The sequence below is a fragment of the Penicillium taxi genome (genome assembly GCF_028828555.1).
Source record: "Penicillium taxi strain IBT 34144 chromosome Unknown utg000004l_segment0_segment0, whole genome shotgun sequence".
In the NCBI taxonomy this organism is placed as follows: Eukaryota; Fungi; Ascomycota; class Eurotiomycetes; order Eurotiales; family Aspergillaceae; genus Penicillium; species Penicillium taxi.
The window spans coordinates 3,780,455-3,804,776 of record NW_026643206.1 but is presented as its reverse complement, the minus strand read 5'-3'; the positions used below and the strand labels follow the sequence as shown (position 1 = coordinate 3,804,776).

General features: G+C 44.1%; 6 protein-coding genes across 6 annotated transcripts; 3 read left to right on the top strand and 3 right to left on the bottom strand.

Moving 5' to 3' along the window:
* Nucleotides 1-2,593: 2,593 nt before the first annotated feature.
* On the top strand, nucleotides 2,594-3,961 carry N7495_006300 (uncharacterized protein; the record flags this gene model as incomplete). The annotated part of the gene is made up of 4 exons (XM_057208951.1): nucleotides 2,594-2,764; nucleotides 2,820-3,021; nucleotides 3,121-3,477; nucleotides 3,546-3,961. The coding sequence occupies 4 exons, from the start codon at nucleotides 2,594-2,596 to the stop codon at nucleotides 3,959-3,961; spliced, it is 1,146 nt and encodes a 381-aa protein (XP_057062725.1).
* Nucleotides 3,962-4,715: 754 nt separating this feature from the next.
* Nucleotides 4,716-5,489, bottom strand: N7495_006299 (uncharacterized protein; the record flags this gene model as incomplete). Its single annotated transcript, XM_057208950.1, has 1 exon — nucleotides 4,716-5,489. One exon carries the CDS (start codon nucleotides 5,487-5,489, stop codon nucleotides 4,716-4,718), a length of 774 nt encoding a protein of 257 aa, XP_057062724.1.
* A 1,680-nt stretch (nucleotides 5,490-7,169) lies between these two features.
* N7495_006298 (major facilitator superfamily domain-containing protein) lies at nucleotides 7,170-8,938 on the top strand (the record flags this gene model as incomplete). Its single annotated transcript, XM_057208949.1, has 3 exons — nucleotides 7,170-7,349; nucleotides 7,409-8,158; nucleotides 8,252-8,938. The coding sequence occupies 3 exons, from the start codon at nucleotides 7,170-7,172 to the stop codon at nucleotides 8,936-8,938; spliced, it is 1,617 nt and encodes a 538-aa protein (XP_057062723.1).
* Nucleotides 8,939-9,985: 1,047 nt separating this feature from the next.
* On the bottom strand, nucleotides 9,986-12,204 carry N7495_006297 (alpha-keto acid decarboxylase family protein; the record flags this gene model as incomplete). Its single annotated transcript, XM_057208948.1, has 5 exons — nucleotides 9,986-10,141; nucleotides 10,205-10,397; nucleotides 10,482-11,883; nucleotides 11,960-12,040; nucleotides 12,108-12,204. The coding sequence occupies 5 exons, from the start codon at nucleotides 12,202-12,204 to the stop codon at nucleotides 9,986-9,988; spliced, it is 1,929 nt and encodes a 642-aa protein (XP_057062722.1).
* Nucleotides 12,205-13,238: 1,034 nt separating this feature from the next.
* N7495_006296 (uncharacterized protein) lies at nucleotides 13,239-14,123 on the bottom strand (the record flags this gene model as incomplete). The annotated part of the gene is made up of 4 exons (XM_057208947.1): nucleotides 13,239-13,876; nucleotides 13,935-13,953; nucleotides 14,022-14,049; nucleotides 14,110-14,123. 4 exons carry the CDS (start codon nucleotides 14,121-14,123, stop codon nucleotides 13,239-13,241), a joined length of 699 nt encoding a protein of 232 aa, XP_057062721.1.
* Nucleotides 14,124-14,853: 730 nt separating this feature from the next.
* Nucleotides 14,854-23,318, top strand: N7495_006295 (type I polyketide synthase; the record flags this gene model as incomplete). Its single annotated transcript, XM_057208946.1, has 15 exons — nucleotides 14,854-15,453; nucleotides 15,507-15,855; nucleotides 15,907-15,991; nucleotides 16,040-16,199; nucleotides 16,250-16,771; nucleotides 16,831-16,951; nucleotides 17,007-17,166; nucleotides 17,224-18,238; nucleotides 18,295-19,623; nucleotides 19,674-20,000; nucleotides 20,059-20,120; nucleotides 20,170-20,255; nucleotides 20,307-22,072; nucleotides 22,123-22,443; nucleotides 22,494-23,318. The coding sequence occupies 15 exons, from the start codon at nucleotides 14,854-14,856 to the stop codon at nucleotides 23,316-23,318; spliced, it is 7,728 nt and encodes a 2,575-aa protein (XP_057062720.1).
* Nucleotides 23,319-24,322: the final 1,004 nt, after the last annotated feature.

Sequence of the window (24,322 nt, the reverse complement as noted above, 5' to 3'; positions counted from 1 at the left end):
ACAAACTCCAAAATAAATCATGTGCCTTAAAATCAGGTCATTTCCCTGAATTCCAAGCATTTAATGTAACATAACCCAATCTTTATTGCATATTTTGACTTTCACAGAAATAGAGCCCAGTGGCAAAAGAGAGAACGTAAGTACATTTAAACCTTGGAAGATAACGTGCACTTGGGCAAACAGAGTTATGCGGAGAAGCAACATGGGTTGATTCGGCCGGCAGTAAAACAAACTGGTGTTTTACCTACGCGATAGTTCAGTTGATGAAGTAGGGAGGAGAGATAGGCTTTCCGAGGGCAGTTGGTGAAAGTCCCCTTCTTAGGGTCGGTAATATCCGCCACTACGAACCTTAGAAGCACGAGCACTGTCAAACTTAGCAGGTTCTTTTTAAAGCCGCAATAATCACCGATGAACCATTTTCAGGGGGTGAATCTTACTGATTAGTGCTTTCTGCAGTACTTTTATGAATCTAAGCTTATCTAGATTCACACCGAAGGATTTAAGAATTACTGCCGATCAGAGGAATTACGTGCATTGAGCACACAGTGAGATATTGACTTAGACCGATGCCGTACTTTGTCATATAGCTATAGAAGAAAATCACAACGTTCTCGAAGGAGACCATTTTATTTAAAGAAAAAGCATTAGTGAACTTTCTATGTGTGCAAGGTTTCAAGGTTGCTTAAAGAAAAAAGCCAATCTCAACTTTTTTTATGGCCGAAGAAGAAACTGGCGACGGGGTAAATGAATAATTGCCACCTAAATCCATAGTTACCTGACTAACCCTTTATAAGCTGTTACAGCAGAGCTTGCCAGTCCCAGTAATTTAGGGTCCAGTTATTGAGAAGTGTAATAGATATAGTAAGGGGTGTTCTCCTATCCATAGATGAAACAAGGGTAAGGCGAGTATCGTTTCTCTTGGCGGCCAAAATCAGTCACGATAACTGATGAATTCTTCAGGTAAACATGGGATCCATTGTTACTTTCTAAGGTTGTATAGTCAATATGCCTAGATTATAATCAATTTTAGATCGATCCATATAATCGACTGTTTTCGGCAAACTTAAGGTTTCGTTAGTTAATTACTTGTATTCAAAACTAAACCTATTTAATCTACTCCGTGATTTATCCGTATATCCTTATATCCGTATATGCTTGTTATCTTTCTTCGCCTTCTCTATCTATTAGTTAGATACTCTGTGTATGTCGTAGTCGGGACAGGACTACATCTATGTTTACTCATTGTGACCGAAATCAAGGGAGGAAATACCTACCAAACATTTAATTGACTGGGTACGCTCCAGTGATTGTCAGCTTTAGAAGATTTGATGAGCAGCTCATAAGCCTATTGTATAACCTTCTAAATATGGAGTATGCTATGGCCACCTACGCCTATTTCCATCACAGCGGAATGTAAGGTGAAAACCGACATTGTGGAACGAAGGTTCGATCTCGATGGCTCACGCTAGCCCTATTGCGAAACGCTACAGCACCCACTTTACAGCCCGTGCACATGTGAATTCTTTCGCATGTGCGATGTAATTTATCCGTACGCAGTACATTCTATGGAATTTTCCGTATATCACGGTCTATACTTCTATGCAGGTACCCAATTGGGAATAGTCGTAGCTCTAGGAATATTTCGCCGCGCACAATAGAGCACATAAATTGGGGATATCTAGCCCGAGGATTAAAAAGCCACGGGTGTAATTGTGGGTACAAAATACGAAATACTACATACTACCATGGACCCGATTTTCACATGGTGCCCATCCACCTCGACTCTGTAGCTTCACTATTTCCATACCCCTTGAATACGTCCTTAATACCGCAATATTAATATTCCAGCCTCTTGGTGCAAGAAACCGGATATATATGAGTAACCAAAGTCCACTTTAATACCTTTTCAATACCAATAACCTGATATGGTATAGTGCCCTATCTCCAGGACCCTAGTCCGTATCGGGATTAGCCAAATCTTGCCTATACCCGACTCCGATTCCATCATATGCCCGATTTCTATTACCCCGTACATCCTTTCTAGCCAGATGCGAGATACAGATTTATCGTTCAATTCTAGTGACAGCCAAATATATGGCTGTTTCATGTCTGTGCCACGTCTGTGCTTGTTTCATACGTGCTTTAAATCAGTGTCAGTTAATGAATCTTTGGTTCGTACTGAAGATAGAAACTCTCATCTGCTTAATTTGAAGTGCACAAGTATTAAACCATGGATGGATATCCAAATTAGGCCGGCATTATTTGACCGGGAGAGTTCCGGTATCTTGGGTTTGCCACATCTGGGTGTCTAGATCTACTACTCCATGGCTGCACAGACCAGGATATTAAAGTTATAGCTCATGTCTCTCCCACGTGTACGTGAAAACCTAATCACCCCTAAAAATCGCGATTGGAAAACTTTGAACATAATTTATTCGCCGATCTATTGATATACGGTGCCGTGGTCCAAGAACGTACCCTCTGTTGGATTCAAAATTTCTTTATATCCAAGAGTCTCCCAATTCTGGAGGATCATTGCTAAATTTCTGTCAAATTTTTCTCCCTTCGGAGGTTTCCAAGGGCTTCACTCATTATGGGTCTCAGTGAAGATTATCCTGCATATGGAGGTCGTGGCCCGGGTGATCTGAGTCTAGGATTAGGCCTGGGATCGGTCGCCACTGTCTTCATCATTCTGCGTGTGTATGTGCGACTGAGAGTGAACAAATTTGGAACTGCAGCATTACTGTGGACCTTAACTGCTTGGGTATGGGTTTCTGATCATGTGTCGACATTTAATCAACTACTAATTCTCCCAAAAGATTTTTACTACCATCTCACAAAGTGTTGCTACAGTCGCTATTCTCCATGGTCTGGGAAATCACATCGAAATTGTTGAGGAGCATGATAATTTGAGACAATATCTTCTGCTCACGTGGATCACCGTCTTTATGTTCAGTATCGCAATTCCACTCGGAAAGTGTGCTGTATGCTCATTCTTGATTGAGATGAATGGACAAGGAAGTAAGTCATTTATATCCATCTCAATACCTATGGCTCCACTCCATATATTCTGTCATTACGAACATTATCACGGTATCTAACTAGTATGTCTTCACATAGATCCTAGGATTCGCCTGAGTCTAATTGTCTGCGGTGTAGTCAACGTCATTCTCTCAATTCCCATGCTAGTCATTGTTTGGGCCCATTGTTCTCCTCCCCACGCGCTTTGGGATCCCACACTACAGTACCAGTGCAACACTAAGATGGCTACCGACTATCTTGCTTTCGTTGGTGCCGTGGCAGCGGCCTCCGATCTTTATCTCGCTATCATTCCGGCTGCCATGTTGATCCCATTGAAGATTGACGCAAAGTTGAAGTGGGGTCTGAGTTTCCTCATGGGTTGTGGTGTGTTCGCTGCCGCTGCCGCAATTGTCCGAGCATGGTCTGCCAACGCCCTCAACAATACCGATTCTACATGTGAGTGACCTATCTACAATGCTTCTAAGTTATAACCATCAAATAATGAAACTAACCAAAATAAATAGGGGAATCTGGTGTTCTGTTCCGCTGGGGTGAGATCGAAGAATGGGTCGTGCTCATTTGCATGTCAATTCCGCCAGTCTGGCCGTTGTTTCGCCCTATCACTAGCAAATTTTTGAATTCTGGTGCCAAATCCTATCCCAACCAGGGTTTGAACTATACCAGCAAGGGCTACAACCAGTTTGCCTCGACAGGACCACAAGAGACCATTGTCGATCCTCCTGTCGTTACTACCACTATTCACATTTCATCCAACAAAGTTCCAGTACCTGGAGTCAAGCCCACTGGTACATCATCATCATCAGCTGAATCACTGATTGTCGAAGAAGGGCCCCAAACAACTCTCAGGACCCATGGTGGCGGTGAAGCAGAAGGTTGGGTCGAGATGTCGCAGTACAACAAACATCAAACCTACGAGTAATCCATTCATTATATCTTGCCATAGCACTTTGCGGAGCTCTGAAACAGAGACATATCTTTTTACGCTTTTATACTCGAGGGCATCCGCCCAGATGTCACGGTTACGAGTCCACTAGCTCTGTGTATGTAATATTAGTTCCGAGAGAAAACTCAATTTCTCTTTATATTAGACTTCTCTATACAAATTTCTTTCTTATCTTTTTTGACCTGGTTGCACATTCACTTTATATAGGCATAACTAAATAATGAAATTTTGAGGACCATAGCCGCTTAATTAGCCCGGTGAAAAAGAATGCTTGTGTAAACAAAAGACCATTTATCTTGGTAACATTAAAGGAACCTACATAACTAGTTCATAAGGAATTTACCTAGATGTTGTGAAAGTGGATCCCAAGGTCTATCGATTTGTCTTATTGGACGACTAAATCATCTTATTTCCAATGTCTCGCAACAAATACTTTTGGTGTTTTCCGCTTCCAGTAGTTGGAAAATCTTTGCATACTCCACCTTCACCAACCCAAAAGACATATTGGGGACACTTGGGCCTGCTCATAACATCCCCCACCCAAGATTGTATCTCTCCCGCAGTTGGACGCTCTTTTTGTTGCGCGATGGCCTTTAGAAAGCAGGCCACGACCTCGCCGTACTTGGCATCCTTCACGCCAACAACGCTAGCTTCAGAGATAGATGGGTGCGAATTAAGGCGCTCTTCAATTTCCGCGGGGAAAATGTTCTCTCCTCCTTAATATTATCAATCAGAACCTTGGAATGAATTGACACAAAGGAATATCAAGAATTTCAACAAGAAACTGCAAAGCCTTACCTCTGATGATGATGTCTTTGATTCTCCCAGTGATGTGGCAGTACCCATCATTGTCGATGAAGCATTCGTCGCCGGTATGCATCCATAGAATCCCTTTATCGTCAAGCTTCATAGCCTCCAAAGTCTTTACCTCGTTGTTCAGATAGCCCTTTTGTAAGCTATATCCACTGACACAAAGTTCCCCCCTGATACCCCGATGCACAGTTTCGCCTAAATCATCGATAACCTTAGCCTGATTAAGAGGCATTATTCGGCCAACCGTCTCAGTTCGCTTATCGGATGCGTCATCTATGGCACTCATGAAAGAAACGGGCGCAGTCTCAGTCATACCATATGCAATCGCCATATGATTCAGCCCCATATTCTTACGAACTCGACCGAGCAATGTGTTCGAGATGGTCGATCCCGCAATTAGGCCTTTCCGTAGGCTATTTAACGATTCATTCCTGGACTGAAGCAAGTCTAACTCGGCGATAAACATTGTCGGCACTCCTAGGAGTGTTGTACATTGGTAGCGAACTATGCTGCCAAGGACTGCACTGGGATCGAAGTGATCGGATGGAAATACTACGGTTGCGCCTTGTATTATACCTGCCAAGAAACCTATTACCAGGCCAAAGCAATGGAATAGTGGAGGAGGGCAGCACACAACATCAGTTGAAGTGATGCCGAGTCTCTGGCCGACAAAGCGTGCGTTATTGATCATGCTCCTTTTTTCACTGTTAGGGTTGCTTGATAACTGGGAAGGACTATTACCCTTACAGATGAGATAGCATAGCCACTTTAGGATCGCTGGTCGTGCCTACAAGGGGGCATATTAGGGGATACTCATGGTTGGAACTGGGAATATGCTGGGACACTCACCGGAAGTAAGTTGGAAACTCAGAGTATCCGAGGATTGGACTGTTTGACGCCAACATTCACTCTGACTGGAATTATCATGACCAGACTTCATAGTGGTGAATTCAGCATAGCTTTGATGCTTGAATGATATGTTTTCAAGTGAATCTCCAAGAAAAATGATTTGGCTCAGAGCTGGTAGCGAAGAGCAGTTTGATGAACTGCATAGCAAGTCGACATGCTCACTAAGACTGCGGATTCCAATAGTCGGAGCGAGAAAAAGAATATTGCATTCTACAAAGAAAAGTCAACTTTTGACCTGAGATCGCACCCGGGAGTGCCATACCAGTTCTCTGAAGGGCAGAATGAAGTTCCGAGGGCCGGTAGGTGTTATTCAACACCAGTACCTTGCAGCCAAGAAGCGCTCCCCCGACAAAAACCTCAAGATACTCATACCGATTGCCAGCGATGATACCCACACAGTCGCCATGTCTTATTCCGGCGTGACCAAGTGCTCTAGCGACAATTTGAGCCCTCTGAAGCAATTGACTGAATGAAAGCTGTTTGTCCTGCCATGGGAAGATAACAGCAGGCTTTTCCTTGTACTGAATTGCCTTTTCATGAAGAATACTTTCCAAGTTGACTGACCAAAGAGAATCATCCAATGAGCCTTCCACCAAGGCTAGAGGTTTCTCTATACGAGACCATAGTTGACCCATTGTTATGTTAAAATAACGTTAATTGATGAGTGAGAGCAGCCCGTGGACCTTCGAAATGCAGTGAATATTGTATAATGGGATACGGTTTTATCACCGAGAAGTCACAGAAACTAATGAGTCTCGGTAGTCGGAATGGCTTTTCATTCGCAATGGTCCGCTTGTAATTTCAATACGAGTGATGATTGTCTATCACTTTGAGCTTACGCTTTAGAACGGCAATGTTAGTCTCACATGTGGAGTGGGAAAAAATGACCTATCAATTATGACCTCATGAAATGTAAGGATAGTCCGTACTCGGGTAGTGAAAGTTAAAACCCCGGAGAACATGTTCATTGATAGGTATTTCGTAAAGAACCCTTATGCATCACAATGCTGACGGGCTACCTGGCACGGAGTTCACCGATATTGACCCAGAGTTGTGTAACCTTGGCATCGATCTACATAGGCTTGGGGAACCAACATTAAGTTGTGTGACCTATAGATCTAAGATATTATGTATCTTAACGTAACATGCATCGCGAAGATCCCTGTCTGGGCAAGTGGTCTTGCGCCCAAATGGACAACAAAAGGAGGCACATTGTGGCCCAAAATACAATAAATTGATGACGAGGTGGGAGCCAAGGGGTTTAATTGACCAAGAAGCTTAATTGAAGATAAAAGAAATGGTGAGGTGGGAGATGGAGTGCGCATCTTTCAGTCTGCCCTAATTTCATTTCCTGTTAGGTGTCCCCCTTCCTTCGAGGTTTAAATCAGGGACAGATTCATATCAAGGCTCTAAAGCTGTTAATAACTGTTGAAAAAACATCGCCAATATAACAATAAAGAGCATGTTCTCAAAACCAGAAGAATCTAAGGAGTCCGCCTGCACATCTCCAGGCGACTCAAATGACGAACAGCCGTCACAAGAATGGAAGCCCCAAAAGCAAGAATGGCTGATTTTTGGCTGTCTAGCCCTGCTAGCTTTTGTTATTTCACTTGATACAACAATCATCACTCCAGCTATACCAGTACGTCATGTCAAACTATTGATAAGTGCTGAGAAACTAACCATCGAGAACCCAATCAGGTCCTAGAGACATCATTAGATGGCAATGCAGTTGAGGCCTTTTGGGCCGGTACCTCTTATCTTCTGGCAAGTGCTGTTTGCCAGCCACTCATCGTCGATCTATCGGATATCTTTGGCCGCAGGTCTCTACTGATGATTGTGGTGCTATTATTCACACTAGGAACCATTTTGTGCGCCGTTTCTTCCTCATTTGGCCTTTTTCTCACTGGTCGTTCCTTACAAGGCGTTGGGGGCGGAGGTATAATGGCAGGATGTCTTGTAATCACGACTGACATTGTTCCATTGCGAAAACGTCCAACGTACTATTCTATCGTTCAGATGGCTTGGGCAATCGGCACTCTCATCGGACCATTGATCGGGGGAGCCATTGCGCAAAACATCACTTGGCGATGGATTTTTTACATCAATCTTCCATTTTGTGGAATTGGCATCATACTGGTTCCTTTGACTGTGCGTCTCAATGCGAAACGCCCTAGTATCGGAGAACGTCTGGCTTCAGTTGACTGGATTGGAGGGTTTTTATTCATCTCCAGTTTCTGTGCCTTTTTGATCGGTATCACGTGGGGTGGTAACCAATTCCAATGGTCAAGTTGGAGAACATTCATTCCGATCATTGTTGGGTTCTTGGGAATAATTAGTGCCCTTACTTGGGAAACCTTCGGTGCAAAGCGACCTTTTATACCCATGTCCCTGTTCTCAAGCCTCTCATCGGACATATCATACATATGTGCCTGTCTCCAAGGGGCGTTGGTAAGTTATTCATAAGATCCAGGGGGGCCGTTAATAGAAAGCTAACGTGGTTAGATGCTTGGGCTCCTCTATTTTATTCCTCTGTTCATGCAGATAACTAAAAGCTTTGATGCCATCCAAAGTGGATTAGCCCTGATGGTGATATTGGGTCTCTTGCTTCCAAGTAGTATCATTTGCGGTGTTGTTCTGACTCGAACTGGTCACTATCGATGGGCGATTTGGTCCGGCTGGGCTTTGGTCACATTGGCGATCGGCCTTATGGCTCTAATGAATCAATATATGCCCGCCCGCCACTGGGCATTTATCTTCGTCACATTAGGCATCGGTAATGGCCTCGTATTGACCTCATTGAATTTCGCAATTCAGGCGCTTGCAACAAACAGCAGGGATGGTACAGCAGCTGGCATGTACACATTTTGCAGGTCATTGGGAATGTGCATTGGTGTAGCAGTGGCTGGCACATTCTTCCAAAATAGGCTGCGCGACCACCTGACTTCTCGAAATCTTCCTGGCAGTGTGGCGAATTCTGCACCGGAGTTTGCTCTTCGATTGCAACAACCGGGCTGGGATCCCGTTGAGAAGCAGAGCTATATTCTAGCATTTACAAGCTCTTTCAAAGATCTGTGGCTATTTTTCATGGCTGTAGCCGCACTTGCACTGTTGTTATCGTTATTTATTCAACATGCGACGCTAGACCGAAATCTTGACTCCGATCATACAATTAAAGGTCGGTCTCCTGGGTCCGAAGATGGTGTGAACAAAAATCATTCTGAGGGATGAAGGATTAGATAGCCTCCAGATTGAGAGGGGGCCATTGAGCCAAGTCATATATATATATATATATATATATATATATGAACCTTAAACTTTGACTATTTGAATAAAAAACCTTGGTTAATCCCTAGATATACGATTTGCGAAGTCCCCTTATCACATGTGTCACCATGAGGCAGGTTGATTTTGCTCATGTCATGGTTATTTGGTTTTAGAGATCACGCCAAACTTGGAATCTCAATGAATCAAAATCATCTATGCCCAATTCCTTCCAAAAGTTGACAACATGTCATATCACATGACGTGATCTATTTATCTACCATATTTCATTTAAGCGACGCATCATGGCTCTTTATGGTGCTAAGAAAGGGCCTTGCCTTTTCTGGGAGAAAGAATGGGGGACTGTTACTAGTCAGAGCTATTGTGAGAGGATTATTCTTTTAGTAGAAGGTAGGAGGAAGCTTGTTTTGGATGAAGAAGATCTAAGGTTGCATTTCATACAGGATAATGCCCCTGCTCATCGTGCGGTTGATTGATGGAAGAATTCTGTTGCCGCAGCATTATCCTATATCTTGGCCCGCGAACTCTCCTGATTTGAATCCGATTGAAATGGTCTGGGATTGGATGAAAGATTGGATTGGGAAACATTACGTTCGTATTGATACGTAGCTTTCTTAATGTGGTAAAAGAGGCCTGGGATGCTGAGGAGTTTTTGGAGGAGCAGATCAGTCTAATGAGATCAAGATGCTAGGACGTTGCAAATGATAGTAATACTAAGTTTTAATTCAAAAATGAATGATTTTTCGGGTTTATTTATTACCTTATTTTATATAGTGTAGACTGAAGAATATAGAGCAGAACATTATATTTTTTTATAAAATACTATAAGTGGTATTTAAAATATGGCAGAAAAGTGGGGCGAGAAAGTCCTGTTTTAACACACCTACAGGGACATACCATAGTACTTCAGAGCGCGACTGAAGATAACCGTGCAGTGCATTCGATTGAAAGCCAGATTCGTGGGTCTATTGTAAGCAAGAAAAATGAAATTACCTATCGTGTAACCACTCCGCACATACGAGCATCAATCCTGACAAATTGGGCCATGCAAGGGTTGGGGATTTGCCCAACATTTCTCTCCTGCAATGATCTGGCCAGCTTAATCAGATTGGATGGTGCATCATTTTGAGATAAAACCAGCTCGACGAGCTACATATTATCAGCCTCAAAGACTCACAAAAAGTGTTGAGCAAATATGATAGGTAAACTTACCTGAAGAGCTGAACAGTCGGCGAATTTTTTGTCGCTCCAAAGGGATTGGAGATGTTCTCTTGTCTCGATGCGGTGAGTCTGGTAAGTCCCTAGTGCTGCACCGAACGCCGCCGGAAGAAGGCTATGGTTCCATGGCTGAATGTCGTTGTAACCCTGCTGCTCGCCATGTATCAAACGCTCCACAGTGTAACCACTGTTACAAATGATAAAGCTGAGATTGATGGGCATTATCAGCTGCTTGCTTTTTTAATGATGCTCTCTTAATAATAAGACTCACACTATAGGTTTCAACCCTTGGCGGATGATTGTGCTTAGCTCCTGGCATCCACATTGGAAACTTCCATCCCCAATGAACAGGATAGTACGTCTTTGTGAGGAATGCGAATCCCGTGCTGCTAGGGCTGCTCCTTGACAAGCACCAATAGTGTATCCGATGCTAGACCACAAGTACTGCGCGAGGAATGTACAGTGCGGGGGAGGCGTCGTGCTCCATATTCCGAAGCTTGCCGTACCTGTTTCTGCTAAAATGATGTCTCCTTCTTGAAGCCATTCTCCTAGATTATTCCAGAACCAATCATGCGTAATTAGTTTCTGCCTCTTAGACACACTTCGAAGCATACGCGGTGACTTGATATACCATAACAGCTGAAGACATTTCGTCGGGTTTCGAAAAAAGCTGAAAAGTTGTTTTTCCAAGCTCTGCATATTGCTTCTTTTTCCAAAAGGCAAATTCGCCTCGCTTTTAGCACCAATATTATCAAGGGCTTCACACGGATGAGTGGACTCAACATAGGCAGTGCCATGGAAAGGCAACTGGCCATGGCTCAACCTTTCAGTCAGTGCCGTAAGTACACCATCAATGAAGACGTTATAGAAAGCTTGGCCCTTCACTTTGGTCTTAGTTCTTTGGATCTCAATCAACTTCGTTTGGTCCAAAATTCCATCAAAGGCTGAGGTGCTCAGATCAGACTGAATGTTTCCAATTGAAATCACAAGATCAACAGAATGCATCAACTCAAGAACATTGGGGCTTGATAAACTGCCCACATAAAGCCCAGCATAGTTGGACAGGGTTGCGTTCACCACTCCAAGCCCGGAAGCTGCGGCCAAAATAGGAAGCCCGACTGAGGCTAAGAAATTTTCAAGCTCGTATTCCACGCCGTGTAAGGTACCATAACCGCCCACTAACACTGCAGGATTAGTCGCCATCCGAACTGCATCTATCACCAAGTCGACCAATCTGCTTTGCTGATGTATATCGTTTTGTGGCATAGTACGGCTCAACGGTGGACCACTGCTTAGCGTGTGCCTTGCGATTGGAATACGAACCATATCAGAAGGAACAAAGATTGAAACAGGTCGACTTTGTATCCAGCATTGCCGGATTGCTTCATCAATTAAGCTAGACGCCTTGTGTGGGCAATCAATGCTCGCTGTCATACAAGAAACTCTGCTGCTCATCTCCTCAAAAGCTGTGAAGTCCCCATCACCCAGAGTGTGATGCATGCAAAGCCCCCTTTTCTGTGAATCTTTGGTTGGTTTGCTGATAATATGAATCACGGGGACATATTCAGCAAATGATCCAGCTATAGCATTGATTGCGGAGAGCTCTCCAACTCCCATAACAGTCATTAACACAGACATCCCGTTGATGCGGGAATATCCGTCTGCTGCGTAGCCTATGAACTCACAGGATCAGAATTGGAAAAAAACATTACATTCTCATTGAGCACTGAGTCGTGACTTCTATCATACCAGCATTGAGTTCGTTGCAGTTCCCAACCCATTTTAGGCCGCATTTTTCCACATAGTCCAAAGCCACCAAGTTGAAGTCTCCTATTCATTCTTTGTTAACTACAAGGAAAAAAGGGTTTGTGAGATTAAGATAACTTCGGTCCTTTACCTGGAACTCCATGAATTGATTTGACCCCGATTTCCTTTATTCGAATACAAAGATATTCGAAAAGATCGATGCTATCCTCGGTGGTGCGACCCGACATGTTGAATAATGAGCAGTTTTGTTAACCCAGTTATACACACCCACTTCGTATGTCCTAATTTCTGTTCCTCTTGGGCTATTTATGCACACACCTGCACAGGTGTAGACAGAAACACCGGCTATCTCTCAACAATAGACCGACAGATGACCCGTTCTTGCTTTCGAATTTGGCAAATTCTAAACTCCGTATTCATTATTCTCGAATATTTACATACGCTCAGGTGTGGAGTAGACTGGACTGGACGATACTAGTCGAAGGAGCCTCGATAGGTCAGAATACTGCGGCGTCATCTGTGTAATGATGTAATGAACGCAATCCCAGCATTTTAAAAAGGATTAGAACATTAGGCGATTAAGTTTCAACTGCATTAAGATATGATACATATCACATCGTAAAACAAGGGGGAACTCGCGATTGACACGAGTTCCAGGGTCCTGGGATTGACCTTCTGGAATGGAGCGGGCCATCGGTTCCATGCTCCACTCCGGACTTGAATTGGAGTTTGTACGCGCATTTCATGAAGATGCAAGTGGCGGTGAGAAATTCTCATGTCTAATACATCAATTTGGGAAATTTCCATATTTTTGAAACAGTTCTCAAATCGAACTAGCCTCACTGGGTTCAAATATCATAAAACTTGCAGCTGGTCAGCAACGCCACCTAAATCATTTAAAAGGCATACGTGGGCAGCTGAGCCACATTTACAGGCAGAAAACAAGAGTTTATGGTATCAGAAATTTTCAAGGTAAGAATCACTGGTACCTAGCAAGCGTAATTGCCCAGTTCCAAGGTTAGTCTACGTAAGCAAAATTACCTACACATTCCAGAATTATGCTGTTTAGGTACCCAGGTGTAGTATGTAATAGTTACTCAAGATCTTCCAGGGCTTGAGTGTCTCTGGGCAGTAGCTATGACCCTGGTATATCCACGTATGATAATTTAAGACATAAGGATCAACAATTGAAATTTTGAGAGGGCCTGACTCAACAAGCCACCCGGGAATGAATGATAAGCCTCTATGACCAAGATACTACCTATGCCTGTGCTATGGCTCTATTGATGACCTTAGCCATTGAGATCACATTCTCAGATGAGATAGGAACTTCATGACCTCTTTCATGGATAAACACATGTCTCACTTCCTCTTTACACGCCTGACTGCCTAGCAAAGCATTTTCCTTGTCAGGGTCACTGATCCCCCAAATATGAGCTGTCGGCAAGCCAATAAGCTCATCGAAAGGTATAGAGTCTAGAGTAATCATGTTGTCTGATGAGATGTTGTAGTCCAGGAGTTCACCGGCATTGGAAAAGAAAATCCCCAGCTTGAAGGGCAGCTGTACCGACTTCTCTTTTTGTTCTCGAATCTTCTTGGTCATCCAGGACAGCACAAATGTGGCTCCCATGCTGAAGGCCATGACTCCATCGTATGGGCCCTCGGACTCCAAATAACGATCAAGGTCCTCAGATGCCTTTGCACAAGACTGTACCGACGATGTGTCGCAATATGCGAATGTCTTGTCGCCAGAGCTTATGAACTCGGTCATATCTGCTTCATTGTTAGACTCATTGTCAGCGCATTTCAGACCAGACACACCTTTGTCCATCTCCCAAGGCACTGTTCCATCGACGAAGTCATATGTATGATTGCTACCGAGCTCATAGCGAAGTGCAGCTTCGTTGGATTGTTAGTTCGGATGATGGGAACATATATTTAAGTTGAGTGGTCGTACCCGTTTGTCGCTCAAAGATCTGCAGTTCCAAATCCAAAGCTGTCAGAATTTTCGAATCTTGGTAGTTCAAATTTGCTGCATATTTACCTCGGAGTTGGTACCGATACCATGAAAACTGTAACTAGACTGTTAGCTGCCTGAGGTCGTAAATATTAAACACTACAGAGCATCATACCACAAAAATCGCATATTGCAAATGTGGAGAAGATTCAGTAGTTATCCAAAATAAAAGAGATATTTATAACTAGAGTGCAGGTGAGAAATAAGAATGATATTCTTTTCCAGAGGTCACAGTAGTTTCGCGCCAATCTCAGCTGAGCTTGACTTGATTTGCATTCGGGTTTAAAAAACAACATTCTCTCATGTGGCTTAACTTGCCAAGCCTAGTTTTTGTGGGTAAAATCTATACCAAATCTGTATCACCCGGTTTTTTGCACAATATGGAGTAAACACCTCCACATATGCAAAGCCAAAATGCCATTCTTTTGATTCGTATCTCAAGTGACACAACAGTTTTCAGCTTACCAAGGTTCAAGATCTATCAACCTGCAAATCGACCCACATCGTGTTCTGCACTAAATGGGGCAATATTGTGCATGCTGATACCAGACCGGATTCAAATCTGATATTCAATGCACTGGAGCTTCAGCCACCGAGCAAACCTTTTGAGTAGCTGACATCTCACATGAGGCGCATATAATATATTTTACCGCTAATTTTTTTTAATTCACAGCGTCCACCGAGATCAATTTTTATGGAGAAGAGCTGAAACAGGTAACGATAAGAAGGACAAAATCTTTTTCCTATCAAGTATCCTAAGCTACAACTTTGTATCTATCCCCAGAAAAATACATAGTCTGGCAAAAAGTGTCTTCGATATTTCAAAACACCGCATACAGCAAGAACAAGGAACATTAAAATGGCAGAGAAAACTGTGCCTCCTCTGGCAATTGTTGGGCTATCACTCAAATTTCCACAGGATGCTGTCTCTCCAGAATCTTTCTGGGAAATGGTCGTGGAAGGGCGGTGCGCCTCGACAGACTTTCCACCAGATAGGTTGAGCATCGACTCCCATCATAACCTGGACTCAAGTCGACTTGACAGCTTGTCGCCACGGGGAGCGCACTTTTTGGCAGAGGATCTGTCTCTTTTTGATGCCCCTTTCTTTTCTATCACTGCAGCAGAGGCAGATGCCATGGACCCCCAGCAGCGACTGGTTCTGGAGACTGCCTTCCGAGCCTTAGAAAATGGTGGAATCACCATGAATGACATCGCGCAGTCTAAGACTTGCGTTTTTGCTGCCGTCACAGGCCATGACTACCTGATGTTGTCGACAAAAGATACGCAATATCTGCATAAGTGGAATATCACAGGGACAACTTCGAATATGCTTGCAAATCGGGTCAGCTGGTTTTTTGACCTGAACGGACCCAGCGCAGCGATTGATACAGCCTGCTCAAGCAGCCTGATGGCTATCGATATGACTTGTCAGTCTATCTGGAGCGGTGATTCAACCATGGTAAATTTGATCTACAAACTCTTTATGTCTTGGCGTTGCTGATCGATGAATAGGGTTTGGCCATTGGAAGTAACATCATCTTGGCTTTGGAAACTTCGCTCATGATGGACAATTTGGGACTGTTGTCAAAAGATAGCCATTGTTACAGCTTCGATCAACGTGCTAATGGATACTCACGAGGAGAAGGAGTGGGTGTCCTTGTTATCAAACCTTTGGAAGATGCAGTTCGAGATGGGGATACGATTCGAGCTGTCATCCGTTCTTCCGCCTCAAATCAAGATGGAAAGACTCCGGGAATTACGCAACCAAGCCCTAAACTCCAGGAACAACTTATCAGAGACACCTATCACAAGGTAGGACTGGACATAGCAGACACGAGATACTTCGAGGCGCACGGAACAGGTAAGTCTGAAATGATCCCTGAAATTATATGCTCCAGCTAAGATTAATGAGGCACTGCTGTCGGGGATCCAACTGAAATCAATGCCATTGGATCTGTGTTTCGACCGCATCGTTCTGTGAATGAGCCATTGTACATGTATGTGCCACAGTATTGATTTCATACTCTCACTAATGTTATACGCAGTGGGTCAGTGAAATCAAACATTGGGCATCTTGAAGGTGCCAGTGGAATTGCGGGCGTCATAAAAACAGTTTTGGCCCTTGAGAAAGGGATAATTCCGCCTAACAGTGTCAACTTGCAAAACCTAAACACCAGAATTGACGACAGCTTCCTGAATATCAATGTAGGTTTTATCTCATACCTGTCTAATAGGCCTGTATCTGACTGGCGCAGTTCCCACAAAGGGCTCTACCCTGGCCTTCTGAAGGGCTCCGGCGGGCATCGGTGAGCTCCTTTGGTTACGGAGGCTCTAATTCCCACATTATATTGGATGATGCATACCACTTTCTGAAGCGGAATGGACTCAAAGGGATTCACAATACGCTTGTTTCCTCTCAGTCACCCGAGAGCAGAAGCAGCAATTGGTCCGTGGTTGGGGAAATCAGTTCAGATGAAGATAGCTTCAGTCCCGACGACGCACCAAAGCTGTTTGTCCTTTCAGCAGCAGATGAAAAGGGAATTATTCGGCTTCAAAAAGCCTGGAAATCACGATGCTTGACAATCTCAAATTCAAGCAATGGAGACCCATCTTTCCTCAAAAATCTGGCTTATACGCTAACATGCAGGCGAACACATTTTTCATGGAGAACATGGGCTATTGCTCGTCCATCAGAAAGCCTGGAAACTTTGCTTAGCCGATTTTTACCAACACCGCAGTCCCGTGTATCAGCTAACCTTGCCATGATCTTTTCTGGGGTAAGTTTCTATGCTGCTTTCTCAAAGATATGCCCGGTGAGATATTAATTATGATTTAGCAAGGAGCTCAGTGGTACGCGATGGGGCGCGAGCTTCTTGATCTTTATCCCGTATTCTTGCGAAGTGTTGAAGAAGCCGGGCAGTATCTTCAAACTCTAGGATGCGAATGGAATCCTATTGGTGTGTACTAAATAGCCATACATAAGTGAGAATCTCCAGCTAATGCACCCATCAGATGAGTTCAGCCGCGGCGAATCCTCTTCCAACGTCAATAAAACCGAGTACAGTCAAATTTTGTGCACAATCCTCCAGGTCGCCCTGGTGGATCTCCTTCGTTCTTTGAATATTATTCCTAAAGCAGTGCTTGGACATTCATCTGGAGAAGTGGCAGCAGCGTAAGTCATGAATCAGTGTTTTGGCTAGATTGAGATTGCTCTAACACAGGATTTCAGATATTGCTCTCGCGGAATATCGAGGAACTCAGCGTGGAAAGTGTCTTACTATCGGGGCAATATGAGCAGTACACTGGAAAAAACTAGCAAGATGAAAGGTTCTATGCTTGCAGTCGCCCTGTCAGAAAAAGAAGTTCTCTCATACCTTGAACGGCTTGCCGAGGAGTTTGAAATTGTCAAAGTCTCAGTTGGCTGCATCAATAGTCTCAAGAGCGTAACTATGTCTGGAGAAGTGATTCAGCTCGAGTCCATGAAAATCATGTTGGAAAAGGACGATGTATTTTGCCGGATGCTTAAGGTGAATTTGGCCTATCATTCCTCCCAAATGAAAGAAATTGCAGATCTTTATATGCAAGCTCTGGGAGAATTGGAGTCAGATTATACAGGAAATAAGCATTGGCCAGAGATGATATCCTCCGTGACCGGCGACTGGGTCAAGCCTGGAGATACCGCTTGCGCTGCGCATTGGGTTAATAACATGGTTTCTCCAGTACAATTTTCTGACGCGTTGTCCACTCTCTGCTCGGGATCATCCGCAGATTTGAGCAAGAAGCTAGATGGCAGCCACCGCAGGAAAGTATCAATTGACCATATACTCGAAGCTGGTCCCCATTCAGTCTTGCAAGGGCCTTGCAAGGATGTATTGAAGAACATAAAGCGAGACACCTCTGTTGAGTATATCTCGCTACTTGTGCGAAATAAGTCAGCAGAGGATACGGTGCTTGCTGCTTTTGGCAAACTCCATACCGCTGGCTATCCGATAGACCTTGCTGTTGTGAATGGGTTTACCACTGAAGGATGTGGAATTCTTAAGTCCCTACCGGATCTTCCTGAGTATCCCTTCAATCATGACATATCTTACTGGCATGAGAGTGATATCAGCAAGAACTATCGTTTACGTCAATTTGCCTGCAATGATCTTTTGGGGGTTGCCGACCCAACCTTGAATCCCTTTGAAAATAGATGGAGACATTTTTTGCGGGTTTCTGAAATGCCGTGGACCCAAGACCATCAGGTAAAATATATCCTGTTCCCTGTAATAATTCAATTTATCTGCTAACTATTTATCAGATTAACGGTACCATACTGTATCCTGCTGCAGGAATGTTGGCGATGGCAATAGAAGCTGCCAAGCAAGTTGCAGAGCAAGGCAGAACTATTGCCGGCTTCAATATCGAGGAGGCCAAGTTCCTCGCCGCAATTATTGTGCCACCTGGGACACTTGGAATCGAGACAAGTTTCTATCTTCGGCCTACCAAGAACAGGCAATCCAAAGGCTCTTCGTGGTATGACTTCCGCCTCTGCACATATGAGAATAAAAGGTGGACGGAGAATTGTACCGGGTCCATCCAAACTGTGTATACTTCTGATGAAGACAATGCTGAAATGGATAAACGCCAAGCAGAAGAACTGCAAAGCTACCAATTGGCATCATGCACTGATTCTGAACAAGCTTGTACGCTGCTGGTGGACAGATCTAATCTTTACACTCATTTACAAAAGTCCGGCTATAGCTATGGAGATGCCTTTCAGCTAATTAAAACATTGTCGCTGAGTCCTGAGAAGGCATGTGTAGTTGCACAAGTGGAAAGATTCGTGTCATCGGCAGGCGAAATAATTCACCCAACCACACTTGATGCCATTATGCAGACGTCAATTTTCACAACGATAATTTCTGAGACAGAGGAAATTCCTACGGCTGTTCCGACATCTGTTGGGAATCTGTGGGTTGCCAGTCGAGCTCTCAGCAACCTATCATGCAATATTTTGAGGACGCATGCCACTCACAATGCAGGATCTACGTTCCTCGGTCCATCTGTCGACATCATCGCATTTGACACAAAAACAAATGCGGTACTAATTTCGTTTGAAAAGCTTGGGACAAATGTAGTTGGCGAAGTAGAGCCCAAAGACAGTTCACCGGAGTCAGCAAATGATCTCTGCCATCATGTTCAATGGAAGCCGAACCTCAACGTACTGAGCAACAAAGAAGCGGCAGACCTCTGCAGAGGCGAACTCTCTGACTTACCAGATCCGAGTGATTTCTTCAATGACGTGGATTTCATTTGCATGGCGCGCATCAGTGAAGCACTTGAAATGCTGAATGATCAGGTGTTCAAGCCTTCCAACCCACATCTTGAACATTACGTGGAATGGATGAAATATCGACAGAAACTGCTCGACCAAGGACAGATTCGATTTTCTTCTGAGACATGGAAGATTAGACTAACCGATAATAGCTTTCTTCACAACGTTGAGCATCAGCTGTTGAATTTGAACAAACGAGGCTATCTCTATGTCACTATTGCCCAAAACTTACAGAATTTACTCACTGGCCAGCTGGATCCATTGAGCCTTCTTCAAGAAGGAAACATGCTCAAAGAATTTTTCTTTGAAGAGGTGGGTGGTCATATCAGCATAGTATGAGCCATCGCTAACAACAGGATTAGCTTAACGAGTCTCACGGGATCAAACAATTTGGTAAATACCTAGATCTTCAATCTCATATTAACCCCAAGATGAAGATAGTAGAGGTCGGCGCAGGCGATGGATCCATGACAGAGATTATGCTACAAACTCTGGGTTGTATTGATAAAACTGACTCTCAGTATGCCCAATGGGACTTTACTGATATATCGACGTCATTGTTTTCCGATGCTCAGACAAAATTCCAGCAAGAGACCAGACTGATGAAATTCAAAGTTCTAAATATTGAAGAAGATCCGCAAAAGCAGGGATTTGATTGTGGAACATACGACATGGTCGTTGCGTGCTTGGTATGTTCACTACTTAGGTGTCTGAGAGTGATCTCAGCTTTTAACACATCTCATATAGGTATTCCATGCTACTTCAGATCTCAAAGCCACTCTGTGCCATGCTCGGAAGCTTCTCAAACCGTGAGTTTTGACTGCTATTAGATAATGACTGATCTGACGTTATGTATAGAGGTGGCAAGCTCATACTGTATGAGATCGTCGTTCCCAACGTTCGGTCCACCTTTGTGTTCGGCCTTCTAGAGGAATTCTGGCGAAGTAAGCCCTCAGTTTATGATGTCCAACAAACGAGAACGCTAATTCCATTAGGCTCGGAGTCTTATCGAACGCTGGGACCTTGCATTGACACTCGACAATGGAACGAACTTCTTCTTCAGACCGGATTTTCTGGCCTGGATGTAATACTTCCTGACTTTGATGGATCTATATCTCATGAATACGCGTTGATGGTCTCCACGGCTGTTGATGAGCCGACAAAGGTAGCTCCTGTCTCAAAAATCGAAATCGTCTACAACAGCGTCGAGCCAATGCAACAGGAGCTCGCATTGTCTCTTGTCAAATACTGTGGAACAATCTCAACATCTGCAATTTGCTCATCTGTTGAGGAAGCAATAAGTCACAGATCTGATGATTCTCTGTTAAAAATCTTCCTTCTCGAACTTGAAGGTCCTATCTTCTCCGACATTCAACCAGAACTGTTTAGTCAATTGCAACTCCTCCTCTCATCCACCACACGTGTGCTCTGGATTAATCAGGGAGGAGGCATTCTGGCTTCCCAGCCCCACGCCCACCTTACGGAGGGCCTATTTCGCGTATTGATGACAGAGAATAGCAATCGCGATCTTCACCTGCTTTCTTTGGAGCCCACCAATGTTTTGAATGGAAGACAAAATGATCACATTGCAAGAATTGTCAAATTGCTTCTGTCAACAGCGGCCCCTGATGCAGAAATGGAATATATGGAGCGGGATGGATTACTGCATTCTCCTCGCTTGATCTCTTCTCAGACATTGAATGATAGCATATCCCTCATGTCCAGCTCGTATCAACGCCAAATGCAGGAATTCGATTATCAAACTCCACTTCAATTAAATGCTGACTCTCCGGGACTGCTTAATGGCTTTGAGTTTGTGGAAAATGCAATTTTGCACAGTCCCCTCCAGCCAGATGAGATCGAGATTGAGGTTAAATGTGCCGGAGTGAACTTCCGCGACATCCTGATTGCAGTTGGTCAATTGAAAGCAAACCACACTGGATCTGAATGCTCTGGAATTGTCACTAAGGTGGGTAATGCTTGTGAAGAATTCAGGGTGGGTGATTCTGTCGCTGCTCTTGTCGATGGATCTTTTGCCAACTTGATCCGTATCCGCGAGAGTGGTCCCGTTGTTAAGATCCCGGATGGTATATCCTACTCAGATGCCTCCGCGGTGCCAGTAACATTTGCTACAGCATATGTTTCATTACACAATGTGGCCCACATTCAGCCTGGCGAGACTGTACTGATTCATTCAGGAACTGGAGGCACCGGTCAAGCTGCGATACAGATTGCCCAAAAAGCTGGAGCAACTGTTTTCGCAACAGTTGGCTCCAAAAGCAAGAAGCAACTCCTCATGGATGCTTATAACATCCCTGAATCACATATATTCTCGAGTCGGTCGACATTGTTCTCGAAGATGATTAAGCTCCGAACAGGGGGGAAGGGAGTTGATGTTATCCTTAACTCACTCGCAGGGGAGAGTCTGTTAGCATCATGGAGATGCATTGCTCCATATGGTCGATTCTTAGAGATCGGAAAGAAGGACATTCTCTCGAATCAACAGCTCCCTATGCTCCAGTTCCTGGATAATGTTAGCTACAGTGGTGTGGACTTGGCGGTTATGTCACATGAACGACCTGAAGTATGCATCGCTGCTCTCAAGTCGGTATTTGCCTCTATAAAGGATGGCACCTTACATCCACCTCAGCCAATCAACCTGTTCGGGGTTGGTGAAATTGAGAAGGCTTTCCGATTGATTCAATCTGGAAAACACATCGGGAAGATTATAATTGAGATGAAGCGACAGGATCGGGTCATGGTAGGTGGTACTTCCACTCTTTATCGTTCAAATCACTCACGAATCTTCAGACCGTCTTGAAAACAAGGCCCAGTCTCTCGTTGGATCCAAATGCAACATTTGTGGTTTCTGGTGGTTTGGGTGGTCTGGGAAAAAATATTTCTTGCTGGCTGGCAGACCACGGAGCTCGCCACTTGCTTGTTCTTTCGCGATCTGGGAGCCAAGGTGCAAAAGGTATGGCTCTAACCAGGTACCTTGAAAAAAGGGGCGTCCAAATCTTGGCACCCTCGTGTGACATATCGGATGAAGAATCGTTGCAAAATGCTTTGAGTGAATGTAGATCGAAAATGCCGCCAATCAAAGGATGTATACAGGCAGCGATGGTCTTGAGAGTATGTGCTCATATCATCTAATATCTATCTGGGTGTACTGACCTCTTTAGGATGCTTTATTTGAGGGTATCTCTCACGAGCTTTGGCGCGAAGTTCTTGGTTCCAAAGTTCAAGGGTCTTGGAACCTTCATCGACAGCTTCCCAAAGGCATGGACTTTTTCATCATGCTATCTTCCATTGCGGGAGTTTTGGGAAACGCTGGACAAGCTAACTATGCCGCCGGTAATACCTTCCAAGATGCCTTGGCTCGGCATCGTATCGGGCTGAATGAGAAAGCGACTGCACTTGACTTGGGCGCGATTGCCTTCGCTGGTGCTATAGCGAATGATTCACGGCTTCATGAAGAGCTGATCAGCAATGTTGGCTTTAAGCCGGTGACTGAAGCACAGATACATGCGCTTCTGTCCAAGTATTGTGACCCTGAGATTGGTCTATGCACTTCCTTGGAGTGTCAAACGACCGTTGGTTTGACACCCAGCGCGTTATCTCAAAGCGTACAATGGCAAAATAGACCACTCGTTCGACGCTTGATCAGAAATGAACAATATAATGCTGATGAGGATACCGAATCAGGTGGGACTATTGGGGCAAGCTCTTTAAAACATGCTACATCTTTGTCCAACGCAAATGAGCTTGTCACCGCAGCCTTCGCTGCGAAGCTTTCGAAAGCATTAGGCATTGCGGTTGCCGATATTGACGCAAACAAGCCCCTGCATCAATACGGAGTTGACTCGCTCGTTGCGGTGGAGCTGCGAAGTTGGTTTGGTAAAGAGCTGCAAGCAGAGCTAGGAGTTTTTGAAATTCTTGGAGAAGCCACACTATCCTCAGTGGCCAAACTGGCGACCAGGAAGAGCAAACTGGTGACAATCGCGTAGGGCAAACGCAGATGCGGTTCAAATTTGGCGAATCTAGACTTTAACAAGAAACAGGCCGGTCCTTAATTTCTGTGTACTTGTGACAATGCTTGAAATTGAGAAGGTTATTTATCATTTAAACTATCTAACAAAATCTATTCAGTAATTTGTACTGAAATATCAATATCGACCACAAGCTAACAAAACTTAGTATCGGTACAAAAACTGCCTTAGCTTGTTCTATGTATCACAACATTTGGCATGAATTAAGCAAATCATCAGTGTTCCCTTTCATATTGTGGAAAGCGTTGTAATATACATATTGCGAGAACACTTCCCTTCCACTCTCGGAAAATGCCAGTCTCCTCGCATATCTCAACCGAGAACTACAGCCCTAACCGTGCGTAACCTCCGAACCTGGTCGGTATCGGCACTATTTCTAAGCAGTAGTTATGTAGCCTGATAATCGGGATATAATTTATCAGGCACCTCAGATTTTCCCAATCACCTAGGATGCAACGGAGAGGACGACCGAGGAGATGAGATCAATTCTATGCGTCAAACTTCAGGACATATCACATTCAAAAATAAATCAGACTACAAGCTGCTTTTGGAAATCATTCACGACCTGCAAGTACTTCCAACCTGTTTACAGTAGCCCCGGAAGCTTGTACACCGTGGTTCGGGACATCGGATAAGTCCCTTGAATTCATGACTGCAAATACCAACATTTGGAGCCATTCTAGACATTGTTATTTGTCTTGAATATATCATGGGCCTGATCTTTTAAATGGGACTATTTTGGCGCTCAATACAGGCAAGCCCAATATATCTGTGCCTCTGTTCGCAATTGGCGATACGAGATATTAATGGTGCAACATATCATTGACCTTGTTGTCACCATCGTTCACCATTTTCCATCTACCGCCTTGAACTTAAGGTTTGCTATGACATGCTATTTGCAAGAAATTGTGGAAAATGCGGGGCTAATCTGGTTGTTGATGTCTAGGTTATACGCTTGGATC